General features: G+C 46.7%; 2 protein-coding genes across 5 annotated transcripts in view; both read right to left on the bottom strand.

Annotated features, from left to right (window-relative positions):
* The window catches only part of LOC133359534 (uncharacterized), a 159,405-nt gene that overhangs the window by 29,590 nt on the left and 110,742 nt on the right, over positions 1-19,073 (bottom strand). For 2 of the 3 annotated variants that reach the window (XM_061577960.1, XM_061577962.1), the window contains exons 1-3: positions 7,112-7,370; positions 4,498-4,659; positions 661-733 (exon numbers count right to left, since the gene is read on the bottom strand). The exons of the other annotated variant lie outside the window; for it this stretch is intronic. In XM_061577960.1, coding sequence (XP_061433944.1) covers positions 661-733; positions 4,498-4,659; positions 7,112-7,126 — 250 coding nt within the window. In that variant the 5' untranslated portion in view covers positions 7,127-7,370. Of the gene's footprint in view, positions 1-660; positions 734-4,497; positions 4,660-7,111; positions 7,371-19,073 lie in introns of those variants that run through there. 3 annotated transcript variants of the gene reach the window in all.
* The window catches only part of LOC133359593 (tumor necrosis factor receptor superfamily member 6-like), a 30,148-nt gene continuing 24,218 nt past the window's right edge, over positions 13,144-19,073 (bottom strand). For both annotated transcript variants that reach the window (XM_061578047.1, XM_061578046.1), the window contains exons 7-9: positions 17,684-17,791; positions 17,179-17,271; positions 13,144-14,387 (exon numbers count right to left, since the gene is read on the bottom strand). In XM_061578047.1, the coding sequence (XP_061434031.1) occupies positions 14,095-14,387; positions 17,179-17,271; positions 17,684-17,791 (494 nt within the window). In that variant the 3' untranslated portion in view covers positions 13,144-14,094. The remainder of the gene's footprint in view (positions 14,388-17,178; positions 17,272-17,683; positions 17,792-19,073) is intronic.

Here is a 19,073-nt window from a genome sequence, read left to right as displayed (position 1 = left end):
TGTGGAACTCGACGCGAACTGACTATATCGAGAGAGAGAGAGACGTAGACTCTGAATACACACCAGCAGGCATCGTCAGGGTCGGGATCGAACGAATGACCTCCTGTATACCAGACGAGCTAGTCAACATCTCCATAGCCACGGTGGCAACAGGCATCAGGGTCAACGGATCGAACCCAGGTCCTCCTGCACACTAGGCGAGGTGGTCAACATCTCACTAGCCACCGTTGCCCACAAATGCATGCCTAAAATAAGTATAACCCGTAAAAACAAAGTTTTTCACTCTAAATCCTTTATATGCGTGGCGGCTAGAGTCCTCTCGTCCTCTGGCTTGAGATGGCTGCCACCTATGGGTCAGATGATTGTCTGCAGTATTAAACAATTGGTAATTAAATATTTAATTTGTTTTCCCTAAACACTGTAAAATTTTGGAAAAAAAATTTCACGAACATTAATTGTCTCGCACAACGAGTCTGTGTGCAAAATGTCAGCTCGATTGGATCACGGGAAGTGGGTTAAAAAACGACCGAAAGATTTGCACGGTCGTAAGCAAGCAAGCACGCAAGCACGCAAGCAAGCAAGCAAGCGAACTTAATATAAAGGATTTAAAAATGGCAACTCCTCGTGACTGCACGAATTCGTTTTTGTCTCTGCCCTTACCTGGCTTGCACAGCTCACAACAAAGTTCTTCTACGTGGTAGAATCCAAGAGGACATGGATCCTCTGTGGGTGTCTGTGGGTGGCAGGAAAGGGTTGCATTTTATTAGACATTGTTTTTTGTATTTTTTTACATATGTAACTTTGCTATCATTGTCGTCATTATCAATACAAAAACGAAGATCCCCCCGTGTAGCCAGTAACAAAGAGCAGCAGCGCCTATGAAGGCTACCGGCACTGTGGCACACACAGAGGGGGTGGGTGGCCAGCACCACGCCCGGCTGCCTTTGTCTCCCCCAGTGGTGGTGTAAATACACCATCGCACCAGGCACTCATTTGAGGCTGAGTCGACCTAGGGGAAGCCCAGGACTGGTTCAGATAATCGCTACCACTGGTGTTAGTGGCCGTGAGTGGGAATCGAATTCGGGATGCAGGGTTTGTAGCGTAGCGTTAACTGCTATTACACTACCGCTCCCAAACACACGCAAACAGATACACAGATACACACACAAACAGATGCACACACACTCAGACACACACTCAGACACACAGACAGATATACAAAGATGAAGACAAAGATCCCTGTATAGCCTTAATAGACTGTTGGGGCAAGTGCTGTTAGCGAGCATCTATGAAGGCCGGCACGGCACACTAGGGGGTGGGTGGTCAGCACCACGCCCGGCCGCCTTTGTCTCCCTAGTGACGATGTATACACATCGCACCAGGTACTCATTTGAGGCTGCGTCGACATAGGGGAGGCCCAGGACGGATTCAGATAATCATCACTGGTGCTGGCCAAAAGCGGGAATCAAACCCGGGGTCGCCGGTTCATAGTGCAGAATAGCGCTAACCGCTACACTACCGCTCACACACACAGATACAGACACACACACACACATACACATGCGATCCATCAAATGCTGTAAAGAGCAGTTTCGAACAGGGAAACCCTCCGAGCCATTACAGAAACATTCCACAGAGCACCACCTCGGCGAGCCACCAACCATCGGTAAGCTGAGGCGAAGTCCAACAGAGCACGCAGTCCGGACGGCATCCCAGCTGAAGTCTTCCGAGTTGGCAGCCAACTGCTCACTTCAAGGCTCCACAAGCTGATCCACCTGGATCTGGCACGAAGAAGACCTCCCCGGCGGCCGTAGTAACAATCTTCAATAAGTCTTGATGTGGAAACTCAGGGGGGATCTGCTTCTTGTCCACTGCAGGACAGAGCCTGGTCCACATGCTGGTCAATCTCCAGTTTGCTGAGAAGGTCCTGTCAGAGGCACGGTGTGGATCCCGACCATCCCAGGGCTAACCAACAGATTCAAGAGAAGTGTTGCGAACGGCATCAAGAACTGTCCTCGGTATTCATCAACCTAACGAAGACATTTGACCCCCTCAACCTGGAAGCCCTTTGGAGTATCCTTCGCCATCTTGGATGCCCGGAGAAGTTTGTCACCATCCTGCGGCTCCTGCACGAAGACACGACCACCACCGTGCCGAGTGGGGGAAATAAGACGAATGCCTTTCAGATCTGAAGGGGCATCAGACAGCGTTGTGTGATCGCCCCCACCTCATTCACCACCTATATATGGCCATGGTCACTCTCCTTGTCCATGGTGGCCTTCCATCTGGTGTCGGCATCCGGTAAACCGTCTGGACGGGAAGCTCTTCAACCTCGGACGTTTTTGGGCAAAGAAGAAGCTCACCCACAAACCTGGCAGACGACTGCTGTGTGGTGCCTGACTCTGCGCAGAACATCCAGACGACCCTCCATGTATTCAACTCTGCATACAGGAGACTTGGCTTAAACTGGAACATCACCAAAACCAAGGTCCTCCACACACCGCCATCCAACAATGAGCCAAACAACCACTCACCCCCGGATCATCGATGTCGATGGAGAGGCACTTCAATACGTGGAGTAATTCCCGAACGTCCACCGTTGACGAGGAGGGGCAAGTGCTGTCCGGTGTGACAGCGCCACCTTCTACAAACTGCGCCAGCGCTGTCTTCAATGACGAAGATCTCCGCAGGATGAAAAAAAGCTCATCATTTATCGAGGGCCGCCATCGTCCCGACGCTCCTCTATACTGCGGCGTAACGTGGACAACCTACCGGTGGCCATGTCACTGCGCTTCAGCGCTTCCATCAGCGCTGCCTTCGCCAATTGCAGGGGGATCGAGTGGCAGGATCGCTGCACCGATTGCGAGTGTCTTCCTCCAAGCCGACACCACCGGCATTGAAGCGACGCGTAAAAAAAAACAACTCTGACGAACCAGCCACTGCATTTGCATGACTGAGAAGCGCCTTCACCCAGCCAGATCATTTTCTCCGAAGGCTCTCCAATGGTCAGCAGATGAGGGGAGGACAAAGGTAACGGTTTCAAGGATTTTATTTTGTGACTACAGGGATTCATCTTCTTGGTTCTTTCGGTAAAGTCACGTAGAAGGGAAGTAATAAAATAATAAAAATAAAACGTAATAAAATAATTCTCACGACGTTTCGGCCACAACGCAAGCAGCCGTCCTCAGGTGAAGACCAGGTCTGTCGGGGAGACAGCGTGTGAATGAAACACCACCACGCTTGGAGCGTATATTTAAGCTGGGTTGGAAGGGGGGAAAGGCACCTTGATAAAAGATTTCAAGGATACCGACACGACCTCCCTAAAGCACGGAACAATCATCCCTAGAGACTGGCAGGAGCAGCGGGCTGCCGACCGCCTAAGGGTGGCGCCGCTGCTTCCACCACCAGATCGCGGGCTCCACTCGGAGACCCAAAGTCTCAATGGCGAAGCGGATCGCCGCCAACGAAGAAAGGAAGAGGAAGCCGACCTGTCACTGCGGATTCTACTTCCAGCTGGGACCATCACCGCGGTGCCCTCAATGCCCAAAGATCTGTGGATCCAGAATTAGGCTCCTGAGCCACCACCAAACCTGATGGTCGTCATCCTCAAACCTCGAGGGACTGACGACGACGATGAGTCTCTGGATATCTGTGGGTCCCTGTGGGTTTCTGTGGGTCTCTATGGGTCTCTGGGTCTCTATGCATCTCTATGGGTCTCTATGTATCTATATGGGTCTATATATCTTTATGGGTCTCTATGTATCCCTATGGATCTCTATGTATCTCGATGGGTCTCTATGTTCCTCTATGGGTCTCTATGTATCCCTATGCGTTTAGAGTGTTTGGCTGCTGTGATACGTTTCAACACGATGATTATGATCAGCCACTTAGCTGAGCTGCTATCATTAAATGTGATGGCCAGGTACCACTTCTCATTTTTTAAAAAAACTACACAGCTCAGTGGAGCCTTCCATCTGGTAAACTAAAAAAAAAATTAGTTTATAGTTTAAATATCCACTGGATTGTGAAACCACCAATGACTTCTAAACTAAAATCTATAAACTTAAACTATTTTTTATCTTACCGAGTGCAAGGCTCCACTGAGGTATGTATCTCTTTTTCAGAAGCTACCTAGCTAAAATCCACACAGTGACTACCACGGGGAGAGAGAGAGAGAGATGCAGACTCCAAATATACAGCAGTAGGCATCGTCAGGGTCAGAGACTCGAACCCACGACCTCCTGTACAACAGGCGAGGTAGTCAACATCTCCTAGCCACCGTGGTCATGAGAGAGATGCAGACTTCAAATATATAACAGCAGCAGCAGGCATCGTCAGGGTCACGGGATCGAACCCACGACCTCCTGTACACTAGGCGAGGGAGTTAACATTTCCCTAACCGCCGTGGCGCCCATGATGATGATGATGAATGTCACCTACTGATAGCAGTGACCATCATCATCATGATCATCAACCCCTCCACCCCCCTTCTCTTACTGCAGCCACCAATCCGGCACAGCAGCACAGCGCCAGCACCGCCATGAGCATCTTCCCCCGTTCGGAGACCACCACCAGCACCAACCACCAACTTCCTCTTCTCCCTCTTCTTCTTATCATGATGATGATGATGATCCGATGGGCATCTTCAGTTCGTATCTCCTGAGCAACGCACCACGCACACCACAAGATCGCAAAGGGGCTCCTTGAGTTGTTGCTGTGTTTTCATGCCGCACTGGGTGGGGAGGGGCTGGGTGGGGAGGGGCTGGGTGGGGAGAGGAGGGTGGGGCTGGGTGGGGAGGGGAGGATGGGGAGGGTGGGGAGGGGCTGGTTACCCCGTGGTGCCCTTATAAAACTCAACGTTTAACCTACTCACGCCGGCTTGTGCCCGCCCTCACAGTCGGCCATATTTGCGGAATACACCACGCCGCCGTTGACCCTGCAGACCATTGACCGAGCAACCCAACGTTCCTACCAGCTCCCTCCGCAGGAATGTGTTAATATAGTAGTTTGAGAACGCATTGGGGTATCATTGGGGTGGGGTGGAGAGAAGAGGACATCACACAGTGAAGAATTAATGTGTTTGGTGTGTTTGTGCTGCATGTGTAAGGCGATTGAAAATAGGTGGCGATCGTGTGTGCGTTGCTCGGGGCAACCCATGTGAGCAGTGCAAAGTGTAATTATATAAATGCTTATAATATTAATGTGTGCGAACTTACGTCTTGTATAAATGCATATCATAGTTTTAATAGTGTGCGACTTACCTTGGGGCGATGGGCACGTGTAGGTAGCTAGGGGGGTAAACTAGTGGGCATTGCACGCAAGTGCAGCTGGCTGCGTTGTCACCCAGCGCGGGGAGAAGGGAAATACAGTAAAACCTTGGTCTGCGAGTGTCTTGCAAGACGAGCAAAAATTAAAAATAAATATTAAATTTGATTAACGAGCGAGGTCTTGCAATACGAGTAGTGCGTGTAGTATACGCTTTGTCTGCCGAGCGTCACGTGATCGCAACTGATATACGAGTGCTTTGGATCAGAGCCGGCCCTAGACCTTTGGGGGGCCCTAAGCAAAATTTGGTTGGAGGCCCCTTTGATGTATGATTGTTTTCAGCCACTCGCTAGCAGTGACTCTAGGGGGCCCTCTGCTGGCCACGGGGCCCTTTGCAATTGCAAGGGTCGCTTAGTGGCTGGGCCGGCTCTGCTTTGGATTACAAACACGTTTCCGGAACGAATTATGCTCGCAATCCAAGGTTTTACTGAACATAAATAATAGCGTAACAATACATAATCGCCAAAAAAAAGCTAATTTAACTAATTTAAAGGTGACGGACGTGAAAAAGGAATATCCTATGCCAAGCACGGGGCTGAGGGCGTGCTGCCAAATCCCTCGCAAGAGACTTTTTTATATAAGCAAAGACACCACTATACACTGCACTATACACCACGCACAGCACACTACACACTGCACTATAACACTACAATATACACCATTATACACTACACACCATACACTACACACAATTATACAATACACATTACACACCGCGAACTGCTGTATCCCGCCTATAAATGGCAGCGTGCATGCCAACTTCATGATCAGGGAAATCGCTCTCTCAACACGTGCATCACTTCGACACACACAGAGGCCCACAGACACACACAGAGATCCACAGACACACACAGAGACCCACATACTCACACAGAGACCCACAGACTCACACAGAGACCCATAGACTCACAGAGGTCCACAGACACGCACAGAGACCCAAAGACTAATCACACAGAGACCCATAGACTATCACACAGAGACCCATACAACACTAGAGACCCACAGACTCACCACACCAGAGCCCCACAGACTCACACAGAGACCCACAGACAAACACAGACTCACACAGAGACCCACAGACACAAACAAAGGCCCACAGACGCACACAGAGAACCACAGACTCACACAGAGACCCACAGACTCACACAGAGACCCACAGACACACACAGAGACCCACAGACTCACACAGAGACCCACAGACTCACACAGAGACCCACAGACTCACACAGAGACCCACATACTCACACAGAGACCCACAAACTCACACAGAGACCCATAAACTCACGCAGAGGCCCATAGACCTACACAGAGACCCACAGACACACACAGAGACCCACAGCCTTACACAGAGACCCACAGACTCACAGAGCCCCACAGACTCAGCTCCCACAGACACACACAGAGACCCACAGACTCACACAAAGAACCACAGACTCACACAGAGACCCACAGACTCACACAGAGACCCACAGACACACACAAACTCATACAGAGACCCACAGACACACACAGATACCCACAGACACCCACAGACTCACATAGAGACCCACAGACTCACAAACTCATACAGAGACCCACAGACACACACAGAGACCCACAGACACCCACAGACTCACACAGAGACCCACAGACTCACAAAGAGACCCACAGACCTACACAGAGACCCACAGCCTTATACAGAGACCCACAGACTCACACAGAGACCCACAGACTAACACGGAGACCCACAGACTCACACAGAGACCCACAGACTCACACAAAGAACCACAGACTCACACAGTCTCACCACAAATGAAGACATAAAACGCTACTAGCGAAGTTCCTCTTCCTGGGCTGGAGTTGAAGCCCCAGGTGTCTCCATCCCGCAGTCTCTCTCACCTCTCACCCCCTCACCTGCCTCTCACTCTACCTCTCAATAAAGCGAGAGACGGAGAGAGACAGACACAGTGAGAGACAGACACAGATAGACAGACACAGATAGACAGACATAGAGAGAGACAGACACAGAGAGAGACAGGGTGAGCGTCTCCTACTTCCCCTTTCAGTTTGTAGCCAAACGAAAGGGAGGGAGGGGGAAGGGGAGGGGGGAGGGGGAAGGGGAGGAGGAGGAGGGAGGGGGAGGGAGGGGGGAGGAGGGAGGGGGAAAGGGGGGAGGAGGAAAGGGGGGAGGAGGAAGGGAGGGAGGGAGGGGGCAGGGGGGGAGGGGAGGGGGGAGGTGGAAGGTGACGACGCCTCGGGTCGGAGTGACGGCTGCTGACAGAAGCCGTGCTGCTGCTGCTGCTGGTTGTTGTTGGTAGTGGTGGTGGTTGTGGTTGATGTTCTTGTGGTAGTTGTTGGTGGCTATTGTTTTGGTGGTGGTTGTTATTGTTGTTATTGTTGTGGTGGTTGTTATTGTTGTGGTGGTTGTTGTGGTGGAGGATGCTCGTGAGTGGGGAGCTCACAGCCACGGCCACCACCACCAACACCACCACCAACACCACCATCACCAACACCACCACCAACACCACCAACACCATAACTGGTCCGGGGCCTTCATAGGTGCTCGCTAACAGCATTTGCCCCTACAGACTTTTATATTCTGCGTGGGGGACCTTTGTCTGTGTTAGGTGCTACTACTCGCTACTACTAACAGCACTTACCCCTACTATACACTACAATATATACCACTACTAGCTTGACTACCCGGCTTCGCCCGGGACTTGGATTCACCACGCCCGGCCGCCTTTGTCTCCCCAGTGGCGATGTTCACACACCACACCAGTTACTCGTTTGAGGCTGAGTCGACCTAGGGGAGGTTCAAATAATCGTCACCGGTGGTGGCCGTGAGCGGGAATCGAACTCGGTTCGCCGGGTTCGTAGCGCAGCGTAGCGTTAACCACTACACCCACCGCTCCCCACACACCACACACGCACAGACACACACACAGACACACACACAGACACACGCAAACACACACATACACACAGACACACACACACAGACACACACCACAGACAGACACACACCACAGACACACACCACAGACACACACCACAGACACACACACACCACAGACACACACACACCACAGACACACAGACATACACACACACAGACACACACAGACACACGCAGACACACGCAGACACACACACACAGACACACACACATACACACACGCGGGCGAATGGAGAATGGAGCCAGGCTCAACCCGATTCACGACCACTGCGGCCGCCATGAGTCAGGGCGAAGAGTGGCGGTGAGACTGCTGGCGAGGTCTACACTGCTCTGCCTGCTCTTGGTGAGTTCAACCTTTCGCGATGGATACTTCATTCGATGTTAAAGGTTCCAGATAAACGTTAATGTTGTAACGGGAGCCCGGTATGGGGGGCGTGTGGGAGGGGCCGCCGTTCACCTCGCCTCCAATGGGAAGCGAGGTGAATGGGGGTGGAGCCAGCAGGGCAGTATGGGAAGGCCGGATCTGACGATCCGGAAGGGGAGTGGTCAGGGTTACGTCAGAATCAGAAACGGTTTTAATCGCCATGTAAGTTTGCACAAACAAGGAATTCACTTTTTTCTTCTTGGTTCTTTCGGTAAAGTCACGTAGAAGGGAAGTAATAAAACAATAAAAATAAAACATTTTTATTTTATTATGTTTTATTTTTATTGTTTTATTACTTCCCTTCTACGTGATGACTTTACCGAAAGAACCAAGAAGATGAATCCCTGCAGTCACGAAAGCTTTAAATCGAAAGGAATTCACTATGGCGGGACGGTGCATACATTGAACAAGTAGGAATCTTAACTTATGTAAAAGGTATACACTCTAACTATACTAACGTTACAAAGTATAAGTAATACTAAAGGGCTAAAATCTTTAATATTATGAATAAGTAGACCTTATAAAATGCGAAATGTAAAATGTTAATTAGCCGTATTAAACAATCTTAAAATACAAATAAGATTACACGTAAGTATGGAAAGGTGTAAATTATGTAATTAAAATGTAAGTGTAACAGTCATTTTAAGTGTAAAAGTCATTTTAAGCCCTTGGCCTTGTTGAGGAGGCCAACAGCGGATGGTGGAGAGGGTAGAGGTGGGAGCCCGGAAGGGATCGGGCTCAGTTGCGGGAGTTAAGAGGATGGTATCCGCGCCATCGGCCACGTGGCCGAAGGATCTTCGGCACGCCAGCGGTGTGCGGAGTGAGGGAGCGGAGGAGCTGTTGGAGGAGCGTGCATAGGCGCGCACGAGGAGACGCAGGAGGAAACAAGTAAACCCGTAAAAACAAAGTTTTTCACTATAAATCCTTTATATGCGTGGCATCTGGCGGCTAGAGTCCTCTCGTCCTCTGGCTTGAGATGGCTGCCACCTATGGGTCAGATGATTGTCTGGCAGCATTAAACAATTGGTAATTAAGTATTAAAAAAATTTCCCCTAAACAGTGTAAAATTTTGGAAAACATTTTTTCACGAAAATGCATTGTCACGCACAACGAGTCTGTGTGCAAAATGTCAGCTCGATTGGATCACGGGAAGTGGGTTAAAAAACGACCGAAAGATTTGCACGGTCCTAAGCAAGCAAGCGAACTTAATATAAAGGATTTAATAAAAGACCAACAGAGACCAGATGTGCCTGACGAAGTCAGTTATTACATTTGTATGGAACTTTACTCGCGGATGGTGACATGAGCTGGCACACTGCGTTACGCTTCCACATGCGCGGGTCACATGACAGATGTCACGTTACAGCCCACTTGCTGTGCAAAATATCAGCATTATTGTGCCCCCCCCCCCCAAAATACAAAAGTCTATTTTTATAATGTTTGCATGGTGTACCGTCTGGAAAGTAGCCGCATGGTAAATTTCAAGTTTGTTGCATGTCGGGAAGTACGCTAAACATTTTTAACAGACGCACACATTCACAAATTTCACTTTTTTATATATATACACTACACTACTATACACTACCACTATACACTCAAATATTATAGCCGGTATCATTAGACCTTCTTTGCCAGTACCAAAATATAATAAGAGGATTTTTTCCCCTTTTTCTGGCAACAAACCTGAAACTTTTTTACAAGGAATCATGTTTACATTAACCACAATACGTGTGGTAAAAATGCAAACAAAAACACACTATGATAATATATTGGCATTATCCCTGAAACTTATTCTTAGGTTTTTTCGGTAAAGTCACGTAGGTAAAAAATTAAAATTAATAAAAGTAAAATAAAAATAAAATAAAAATCACGACTTTTATTAATTTAAATTTTTTACCTACGTGACTTTACGGAAAAAACCTAAGAATATGAATCCTTGCAGTCACGAAAGCTTCAAATCTAGAATCCTTGAAACTGATTGGTCCACACCAAGGGACGGCTTTCTTTTGAGCCTCGACCTGGTCCGTAGTAGCACTTGCGTTGTAACTAGTGTTACTAGCCTGGTGGTCGCCACCATAGGTTGTTATTCTGTTAAGGGGAAAGTTACCCTGTGTGTTGGAACTGAATAAATGTGTTGCCTCCAAGTCTGTGTCTGCGACTCGGTTGAACACATTACAGTAGTATCTACTGACTCTACAGTAGTATCTACTGACTCTAGTAGTATTTACTGACTCTGTAGTAGTATCTACTGACTCTAGTAGTATATACTGACTATAGCAGTATCTACTGACTATAGTAGTATCTACTGACTCTATAGCAGTGTCTACTGACTATAGTAGTATCTACTGACTATAGTAGTATCTACTGACACTACAGTAGTATCTACTGACTCTACAGTAGTATCTACTGACTCTACAGTAGTATCTATTGACACTATAGTAGTATCCACTGACTATAGTAGTATCTACTGACTATAGCAGTATCGACTGACTCTATAGTAGTATCTACTGACTATAGTAGTATCTACGGACTATAGTAGCATCTACTGACTCTATAGTAGTATCTACTGACTCTATAGTAGTATCTACTGACTATAGCAGTATCTACTGACTATAGTAGTATCTACTGACTCTACAGTAGTATCTACTGACTCTACAGCAGTATCTACTGACTCCACAGTAGTATCTACTGACTCTACAGTAGTATCTACTGACTCCACAGTAGTATCTACTGACACTACAGTAGTATCTACTGACTCCACAGTAGTATCTACTGACTCTACAGCAGTATCTACTGACTCTACAGCAGTATCTACTGACTCCACAGTAGTATCTACTGACTCTACAGTAGTATATACTGACTATAGCAGTATCTACTGACACTACAGTAGTATCTACCGACTCTACAGTAGTATCTACTGACTCTACAGTAGTATCTACTGACTCTACAGTAGTATCTACTGACACTACAGTAGTATCTGCTTCCTCTACAGTAGTATCTACCCACTCTACAGTAGTATCTACTGACACTATTGTAGTATCTACTGACTATAGTAGTATCTACTGACTATAGTAGTATATACAGACTATAGCAGTATCTACTGACTATAGTAGTATCTACTGACTCTATAGCAGTGTCGACTGACTATAGCAGTCTTTACTGACTCTATAGTAGTATCTACTGACTCTATAGTAGTATCTACTGACTATAGTAGTATCTACTGACTATAGTAGTATCTACTGACTATAGCAGTATCTACTGACTATAGTAGTATCTACTGACACTACAGTAGTATCTACCGACTCTACAGTAGTATCTACTGACTCTACAGTAGTATCTACTGACACTACAGTAGTATCTGCTGCCTCTACAGTAGTATCTACCCACTCTACAGTAGTATCTACTGACACTATTGTAGTATCTACTGACTATAGTAGTATCTACTGACTATAGTAGTATATACAGACTATAGCAGTATCTACTGACTATAGTAGTATCTACTGACTCTATAGCAGTGTCGACTGACTATAGCAGTCTTTACTGACTCTATAGTAGTATCTACTGACTCTATAGTAGTATCTACTGACTATAGTAGTATCTACTGACTATAGTAGTATCTACTGACTATAGCAGTATCTACTGACTATAGTAGTATCTACTGACACTACAGTAGTATCTACTGACACTACAGTAGTATCTACCGACTCTACAGTAGTATCTACTGACCCTATAGTAGTATCTACTGACTATAGCAGTATCTACTGACTATAGCAGTATCTACTGACTATAGCAGTATCTACTGACTATAGCAGTATCTACTGACTCTATAGTAGTATCTACTGACACTACAGTAGTATCTACCGACTCTACAGTAGTATATACTGACTCTATAGTAGTATATACTGACACTACAGTAGTATCTACTGACACTACAGTAGTATCTACTGACTCTACAGTAGTATCTACTGACACTACAGTAGTATCTACTGACTCTACAGTAGTATCTACTGACTCTACAGTAGTATCTACCGACTCTACAGTAGTATCTACTGACTCTATAGTAGTATCTACTGACACTACAGTAGTATCTACTGACTATAGTAGTATCTACTGACTATAGTAGTATATACTGACTATAGCAGTATCTACTGACTCTACAGTAGTATCTACTGATTCTACAGCAGTATCTACTGACTATAGTATTTACTGACTCTATAGTAGTGTCTACTGACTATAGTAGTATCTACTGAGTCTATAGCAGTGTCGACTGACTATAGTAGTATCTACTGACTATAGCAGTATCTACTGACTCTACAGTAGTATCTACCGACTCTACAGTAGTAACTGCTGACTCTATAGTAGTATCTACGGACTATAGCAGTATTTACTGACTCTATAGTAGTAACTGCACCCATTGGGGTGAGGCGGGAGAAGAGGACATCACACTGTTCAGGATTTTCCTCAATGTTGTGTTTTATTTTCCCTTTTTAACGCTAAGGAGAACCTCCCTCCCATCGACGCAAGTCCACGTGCGTTGCTAAGGCCAACCGTGAGTCGGCTTTTCCACGCATGCGCAGATGCGTGATTTGGCGCCTCGATCAGCGTGAACATACATTGTTACAAAGCGTGATTTTATTTTTTTACATTTGAGCAAGGTCAAAAACAAATAGCACTTTTTCGTCCGGGGGCTTAATGCGTTGTATCTGTGTACTTTGTTGAAATGTAAACCCAAGAGTTTGTCAGTTAAAAGCATTGCAACGCATGCACAAGCAGACAGAGAGACAGATCGACAAAATTTTACTTTTATGGGTAAGATAGCGATCCATACTAAACTCTTTTAATTTAGCCAGGTAAGGGCCCCCTGAGTTACTGTGTAGTTATTTTTCAGAAGCGACCTCGCGATCACAAATGACATCCAAACCTAGTGGCTGATATTATTGTAAAATACTCTTAAAACTCGTGGTGATGTTGAATCTAAATGTGGAGGAGCCAAAAAAAACACGCAGTGAGAGAGATAGAGACGCAAAAAATACAAATATACAACAGCAGGCATCGTCAGGGTTTGAACCAGAGGTCGCAAACGGGTTTTGATTCCTTACCCGTACCCGGCCGCGCCAGGGTCGCAAATGGGTACCCGTACCCGGCCGTACCCGTACCCTACCCATACCCGGCCGGGTACGGGTAGGGTACGGGTATCGGGTACCCGATTGCGACCTCTGGGATGAAGCCATGTTGCAGTCGCGGGTGGGTTGATTTTAAGAACTTGAATTGTGAGAAGAGACAAGACGTTGGGAAATGAGTGACAAACGGTGACTCACCAGTGACTCACGGCCTACCCGTACCCGGCTGCATCAGGGTCGGGTACGGGTATCGGGTACCCGGTTGCGACCTCTGTTGTACACGCGTGTTACACGCAAGTGGTTGAACGCAACTCATCGCCATCTTGAGGATTATTCAGAAGCTGTTTGCCGGATTCTGCCCCTCCACATTGGTCTCCATCGGAACCAACATCTTGAGGATTATTCAGACGATGTCCATTGGGGTCGGCCGCTCCGTGTTGGTCTCCATCGGGACCACCAGGCTGCGTCGAGGTTTGCGATTCCCTTTGATTCGTGTCGGACTCTGAGGCTGACGGCTTTCTGTCGAGCGGACGTCCAGCGGAGCCGGAGGCGTCTTGACGCCTGCCAGAGGTGGGAGTAACTGATCGAGGTGGGTGGGGAAAGGAAAATGCAACATGTAAAAGTCAAGGTGGGTGCGCCACTGCGGAGGAGGAGGAGGAGGCTCGTGAAGGACGCTACTAGAGGTCGCAAGTAGTGACTAATCCCATATCTGCATTTCCCATAAATATGCAATGGCTCTGCTGTGCACATCTGCGTATCCCAACGATTCCACCTCGCCCAGCGAGCTGCCCGGATCGTCGCAGACAAGGCGGACGATCTCCGCGCGGTTATCTTTGATGAATTTTACTTCGATAGAATCTGCAAATTTCGATTTAAAGCTTTCGTGACTGCAGGGATTCATCTTCTTGGTTCTTTCGGTAAAGTCACGTAGAAGGGAAGTAATAAAACAATACAAATAAAACATGATAAAATAATTCTCACGGCGTTTCGGCTACAACGCAAGCAGCCTTCTACGTGACTTTACCGAAAGAACCAAGAAGAAGAATCTGCAAAATTTAAGTGAAAAATAATCACGAGATTCAGAATATTGAATATTGCATACCGCAGGAGGAATCCGATGAGCTCTTTGATCACAGATGGTCAAGGTAGGGGGTCACGTGGTCAGAACGTTACAACAAAAAACAGTCTAAAAAACACGATAGGAGTACAAATGTGGCACATTAGGAATGGATCACTCTTTTAATTATATCCTTGTGCAGCAAGGGAGTAAAGTGTGGTTCTGTGAAGGTCCTGATGTGCTGTGCAGTGCATCAATGCATGTGTGTACAGCAGCATGTGATGACTGAGTTGGGCCTGTAGGTGGCTGGCAGGGTCATTGAATAACCACGCGGATATACCAGTCACATGGTTAATGGCGGCTCGGGAACAAGGCTGGTTGTAACACACGTGTTGTTGCATTTTACAGGTAAAAGACCCAAAAGTTGTTTTTTATCGTTATATAAATGTTCTAGACTTATTATAGACTTGTTCTAGACTTTAAGCTTGGCTTTGAATTGTTCGTTTGTGATATATGCAATTAGAGGCATTTTAGCACTGTGCATTGTAAAGAGATGACGCACTGTAATTAGTTACTGTCATTGTAATTCTCTAACTCTAATACTGTTTAGTCTATAACCATGCCCATGTACCCAGAATATGACTACTTGCAATGCTATTGAGAATAGAACACATGTAAAGTAGTAAGCTGTACAATGGTGATATACAGTACGTATACTGTACACATACAGTACATATAATGGGTGTAAGATACCGATATAAGTGCATGGTATAGATAGACATACAGCTTAGGATTAAAGTAATATTCGAATAGTGATGTGCAAATGTGATTGTCAAAGACAAGGATGGTTTATCAGTAGTAGAATTGGGTTTAAGAGAAAGAGTTCATGAATAACCGCGCGGATATACCAGTCACATGGCTAATGGCGGCTCGGGAGCAAGGCTGCGTGTAACACACGTGTTGTTGCATTTGACAGAGTGACGGTGCTGTTCTTCACCAAGATTAATATTAACCACAAGAAATGAATGTGCTTGCCCTCGATTTGGAGCACCTGCCCACGTCCTTCATTTAGAGTGTGAAACACAAAGGACAAGAAAGATGACAATTGTTTTTTTACCCTTCTATCTGGCAACAAAACTGACACCTTTTTACAAGGAGTCATGTTTGCATAGACCGCAATACCTGCAGTCATAATACAAACAAAAGAACAAAACTGTGATAATGTATGCACTGTCCTTGAAGTTGATTGGTCCACACCCGAGACAGCTTTCCTTAGAGCCGAGTCTCACATGGTCCTTGAAGTTGATTGGTCCACACCCGAGACAGCTTTCCTTAGAGCCTAGTCTCACATGGGTTGGACCAGATGACGCCAAAAGGCGCACAACTCAAAGACAATGCATCATGAGAGTATGAGAGCTCGGGGCAAGCATCTACACTATGGGAACCTCATTTGCCAGTAAAAATATGATAATTGGTTTTTTACCCTTCTATCTGGCAACAAAACTGACACCTTTTTACAAGGAGTCATGTTTGCATAGACCGCAATACCTGCAGTCATAATGCAAACAAAAAACATAACTCTGATAAGTACAAGAAAGGTAAACAACTCACCCAAACAAAGACAAATGCACAACACCAAACCATGCACCCATCCTACCAGACAAAGCCCCACTGAGGAAATGAACTATTTTTTTTAACAAGCGACCAGGCCTATCACAAATGATAGCGGCATAACAAAGTAGCTGATTACCGTAGTAGTAGGTTTTTACCCTTTTAAACTGGTACAAAACTGACACCTTTATTCAAGGCATCATGTTTGCAATAACCACAACACAAGTAGTCAAATAAAGGATTTAAAAAAAAAAGTTTTTCACTCTAAATCCTTTATATGCGTGGCGGCTAGAGTCCTCTCGTCCTCTGGCTTGAGATGGCTGCCACCTATGGGTCAGATGATTGTGTGCAGTATTAAGCAATTGGTAATTAAATATTTCATTTGTTTTCCCTAAACAGTGTAACATTTTGGAAAAAAATTTTCACGAAACATTAATTGTCTCGCACAACGAGTCTGTGTGCAAAATGTCAGCTCGATTGGATCACGGGAAGTGGGTTAAAAAATGACCGAAAGGTTTGCACGGTCGTAAGCAAGCAAGCAAGCAAGCGAACTTAATATAAAGGATTTAAAAAGCATAATGATAATAATATGCAAACATGATGCATTGAATAAAGGTGTCAGTTTTGTACCAGTTTAAAAGGGTAAAAACCTACTACTATATTTTGCCACTGGTAAAAGAGATCTCATAGAGTAGCTGATTACCATCATCACCATCAGCCTCATGGTTTTGTGTGTTATTCTCAAGGAGATGCGATGCAGTCGATCCAGGCTGATCAGAGTGACCTCGCTCCCTTTCTAGAAGTTGAACGAGAGAAGAAAAACAACAATCAAATGAATGCAATCAAAATGTAATAAGTATAACCCGTAAAAACAAAGTATTTCACTATAAATCCTTTATATGCGTGGCGGCTAGAGTCCTCTCGTCCTCTGGCTTGAGATGGCTGCCACCTATGGGTCAGATGATTGCATTGCACCATTAAGCAATTGGTAATTAAATATAATATTTTTGTCCTAAAAAGTGTAAAATTTTGGGAAAATTTTTTCACGAACATTAATTGTCACGCACAACGAGTCTGTGTGCAAAATGTCAGCTCGATTGGATCACGGGAAGTGGGTTAAAAAACGACCGAAAGATTTGCACGGTCGTAAGCGCGCAAGCAAGCAAGTGAACTTAATATTAAGGATTTAAAAATGGTCGCTACTTTACCGCATGGAAATCTCCCACCCTTCTTGTAAATGAACGCAGCAACAGCAGCAACGACAATCAGGAGCAGCAGAACCACGGCCACCACAATGCCCGCTGTATTGCCTCCTCCTGTTTAAAAAGAGAAGCAGGCAGGGTTATCTGTGTGTCTGTGTGTGTCACTGTCTCTCTGTATCTGTGTCTGTTTCTCTGTATGTGTCTGTGTGTGATGGGGAGCGGTGGGTGTAGTGGTTAGCTCGCTGTGCTATGAACCTGGCGACCCGGGTTCGATTCCCGCTCACGGCTAACACCAGTGACGATTATCTGAACCGGTCCTGGGCCTCCCCTAGGTCGACTCAGCCTTAAATGAGTACCTGGTGCGGTGTGTAAACATCGCCACTGGGGAGACAAAGGCGGTCGGGCGTGGTGCTGGCCACCCACCCCCTCGTGTGCCGTTCCGGCCTTCATAGGTGCTCGCTAACAGCACTTGCCCCTACAGTCTGTTAAGGCTATACGGGGGATCTTTATCTTTGTATCTTTGTCTGTGTATGTGTCTATGTATGTTGATGATCTGGTGATTGCTGCTCATTCAAAGGAGTTGAGGCGCTGATGCTGAACATGAAATGTGCCACTAAGAGGTGGGGTCTTACCATCAGCCCCACCAAAACCAAGTATGGGTATTTTGTGTGATGGAGCAGTTGTAGAAAGAGTGGAGAGTTTCCCATACTTGGACAGTGTGTTTATGACCACCTCCTGTTTACACAGCAGAGGTCTCACTCCGAATCAGTCAGCCGGCATTATCTTTTCATCGGCTGTACAATGTTGTGTGGAAGCTACCTGGTCTGTCACTCTGCATGAAGCTTCAGGTCTTCTCGGCCACGGTCATTCCCTCCCTTCTCTACGCTTGCGAAACGTGGACCCCCCTAATGGAACATCTTCGACGGTTAGAAACATTTAGGCTGGCCTGCCTACGATCCATCCTGGGTTTAACCAGGTTGCATTGTGTGAGGAGCTCACATATACTTGAAAGATCTGGACAAAGTCCCATCGGTGAGCTCCGGCAGGCAAGGCTGCGTTGGCTGGGCAATGTAGCCCGCATGCCCAGCCACCGCGTGCCTTAACAGCTTTTGTTCGGCCGAATCGAGGGGGCTAAACGGGCGCGGCACGGGCTAGAGAAGAGATGGAGTGATGTGGTACAGGAGGACGTGGAGCTGAGTGAACTTGCCGATGACCGGTACCAGCGGTGTCAAGATCGGCCTCTGTGGAGGAGGCTCGTGAAGGACGCTACTGGGCAGTTGGAGGCAGTCGCCCTCCAGCAACAATGGAGGGCGGAGAAGCGACGCTCACAACAACGAGCGGAGCGCCGGGTGGCTAAAGCACAGCAAGTTGGCACAGTAGGGGGCACAAGTGGTGC

This window comes from Lethenteron reissneri, chromosome 65, assembly GCF_015708825.2.
Source record: "Lethenteron reissneri isolate LAM-NWPU_2019-01 chromosome 65, ASM1570882v1, whole genome shotgun sequence".
NCBI classification, from domain to species: Eukaryota; Metazoa; Chordata; class Hyperoartia; order Petromyzontiformes; family Petromyzontidae; genus Lethenteron; species Lethenteron reissneri.
This window is presented reverse-complemented; position numbering and strand designations above follow the sequence as displayed.